This window comes from Trichechus manatus, unplaced genomic scaffold, assembly GCF_000243295.1.
Source record: "Trichechus manatus latirostris isolate Lorelei unplaced genomic scaffold, TriManLat1.0 scaffold00161, whole genome shotgun sequence".
NCBI lineage: Eukaryota > Metazoa > Chordata > Mammalia > Sirenia > Trichechidae > Trichechus > Trichechus manatus.
In genome coordinates, this window is record NW_004444097.1 from 118441 (window position 1) to 120234 (window position 1794).

The 1794-nt window shown below is 37.8% G+C and overlaps 1 protein-coding gene across 1 annotated transcript in view; it reads right to left on the reverse strand.

The window, feature by feature from the left end:
* SLC30A4 (solute carrier family 30 member 4) overlaps window positions 1–1794 on the reverse strand; it is a 37633-nt gene that overhangs the window by 14997 nt on the left and 20842 nt on the right. The window contains exon 2 of the mRNA XM_023740669.1: window positions 463–614. Coding sequence (XP_023596437.1) covers window positions 463–614 — 152 coding nt within the window. The remainder of the gene's footprint in view (window positions 1–462; window positions 615–1794) is intronic.

Consider the following 1794-nt stretch of genomic DNA (forward strand, 5'->3'; position numbering starts at 1 on the left):
GGTGAGCCTCTGCCCTTGGGGCTCTCAGGAACTAAGATCAAAAGCCAAATGGCTTTCTGCAAGGTGATTCCACGCCTTGTACAGTCCTTTTGCATGCTAACGCGGCTTTGATTAGAATGCTTGAGGTGAAACGGAAAAGCAAATGCTCATTACAGAGTTCAACCCATTTGATTTTGCTTGGTTCTATAAACTGAAGGTAATTTTTTTTCTTTCTGATGACATCTTTAGGACATAGGGCACATCAACTGAAGACTAATAACTGCCATATAATTTTATATGTGTAAACTGTTCATCTGATTGGGCTGAATGTACCCTGGAAGATTTGTTGAGTAAGTCTTATCTACCTTTTTTTATTTGCTTTACTCAAACAAAATATCACTAGAAAAATTTCAGTTAGTCAAGGGTTATAGTTCATTGTGGTTTTACTATAAAGTATTATAAACCAAAAGAAATCCCCAGTTACCTACCTAAGCGATGAAATCCAAAGGTGAATCTTTTGGTTGGTGATTTTGAAGATAGCCACAAAGCAAGCAGGGTCAGTATGATGGCGCTTAAGTCAGTTAACATATGAAGCGCATCAGTCATGATTGCTAGGCTATTTGCAATGTATCCACCTTAAAGAAAGGGTGAGAGGGAAGAAGGAACAAGCTAATTAAGATAATAAGCATAAGCAATCAAACCAGAACATCCTACAAAACATGAATTTCTAACTAAATCTTCATCTTATTACAATTCAATCACAGTATCCTGAAATTTGATGTAAAACATTTGATATGTGTATTTTTTTTTCTGGAAAGAATGTCCATTTCTACTAACAGATTTTCCAAGGAGTCGATAACCTTTAAAAAGTTAAGAACCACTAAACTGGGGGCAAATACATAAAGAGAAATTTCGTGTTTTAGCACTGCAACTTTTGCTTAACCCACTAATTCTACTGTAGTGAAATTAAAAATCACAAAATCCAAATATTACAATAAAACTGAAGAAAAGGTAGCTGCTCACTTGTTCAGGAGAGTTTGAACATGAAATTAAACTGAAGAAATGTACATTAGTTCAACACTAAAGATTAAAGTCAACTGATTCAGATGTGAATGGCAATGTCTCCTGATAGAGGGACAAAAGGTGATATTTAGAATACAAACTTTTTCTTGGCATTGATTTTCCAGGCATTATCAATGTATTCTTAATATGAACTCATATGCCACCCATCTGTCAGTTTGTTGTACCGTGGTGGCTTGCATGTTGCCGTGATTCTGGAAGCTATGCCACTGGTATTTCAAAAACCAGTAGGGTCACCATGGTAGACAGGTTTCAGCAGAGCTTCCAGAGTAAGACAGACTAGGAATAAAGGCCTAGTGATCTACTTCCAAAAGTTAGCTAATGAAAATCTTATGTATCACAACAGAACATTGTCTGACTCACTTGCTTTGGGCACATCATTAGGAGGGATTAATTGCTAGAGAAGGGTATCATGTTTGGTAAAGCAGAGGGCCAGTGAGGGTGAGGGAGACCCTCAGTGAGAAGCATTGCCACAGCAGCTGCAACAATGGACTTGAACATGCTGGTAATCATTAGGATGACACAGATCCACGGAACATTCCATTCTGTTGTACACAGGCTCACCATCATTATAGTCAAGAGTCAGACTCAACAGCAGCTCGCCTGCTCTCTATACATATGTGTCCTCCCTGCTCCCACCCCCCAAATCCAGTTTGTGGCTTGTCTTCTCATTTTTAAAAAAAATTTCTTTAGCTACCAATTAGGCCACACATGACAAAGAACATTTTTTTTTTT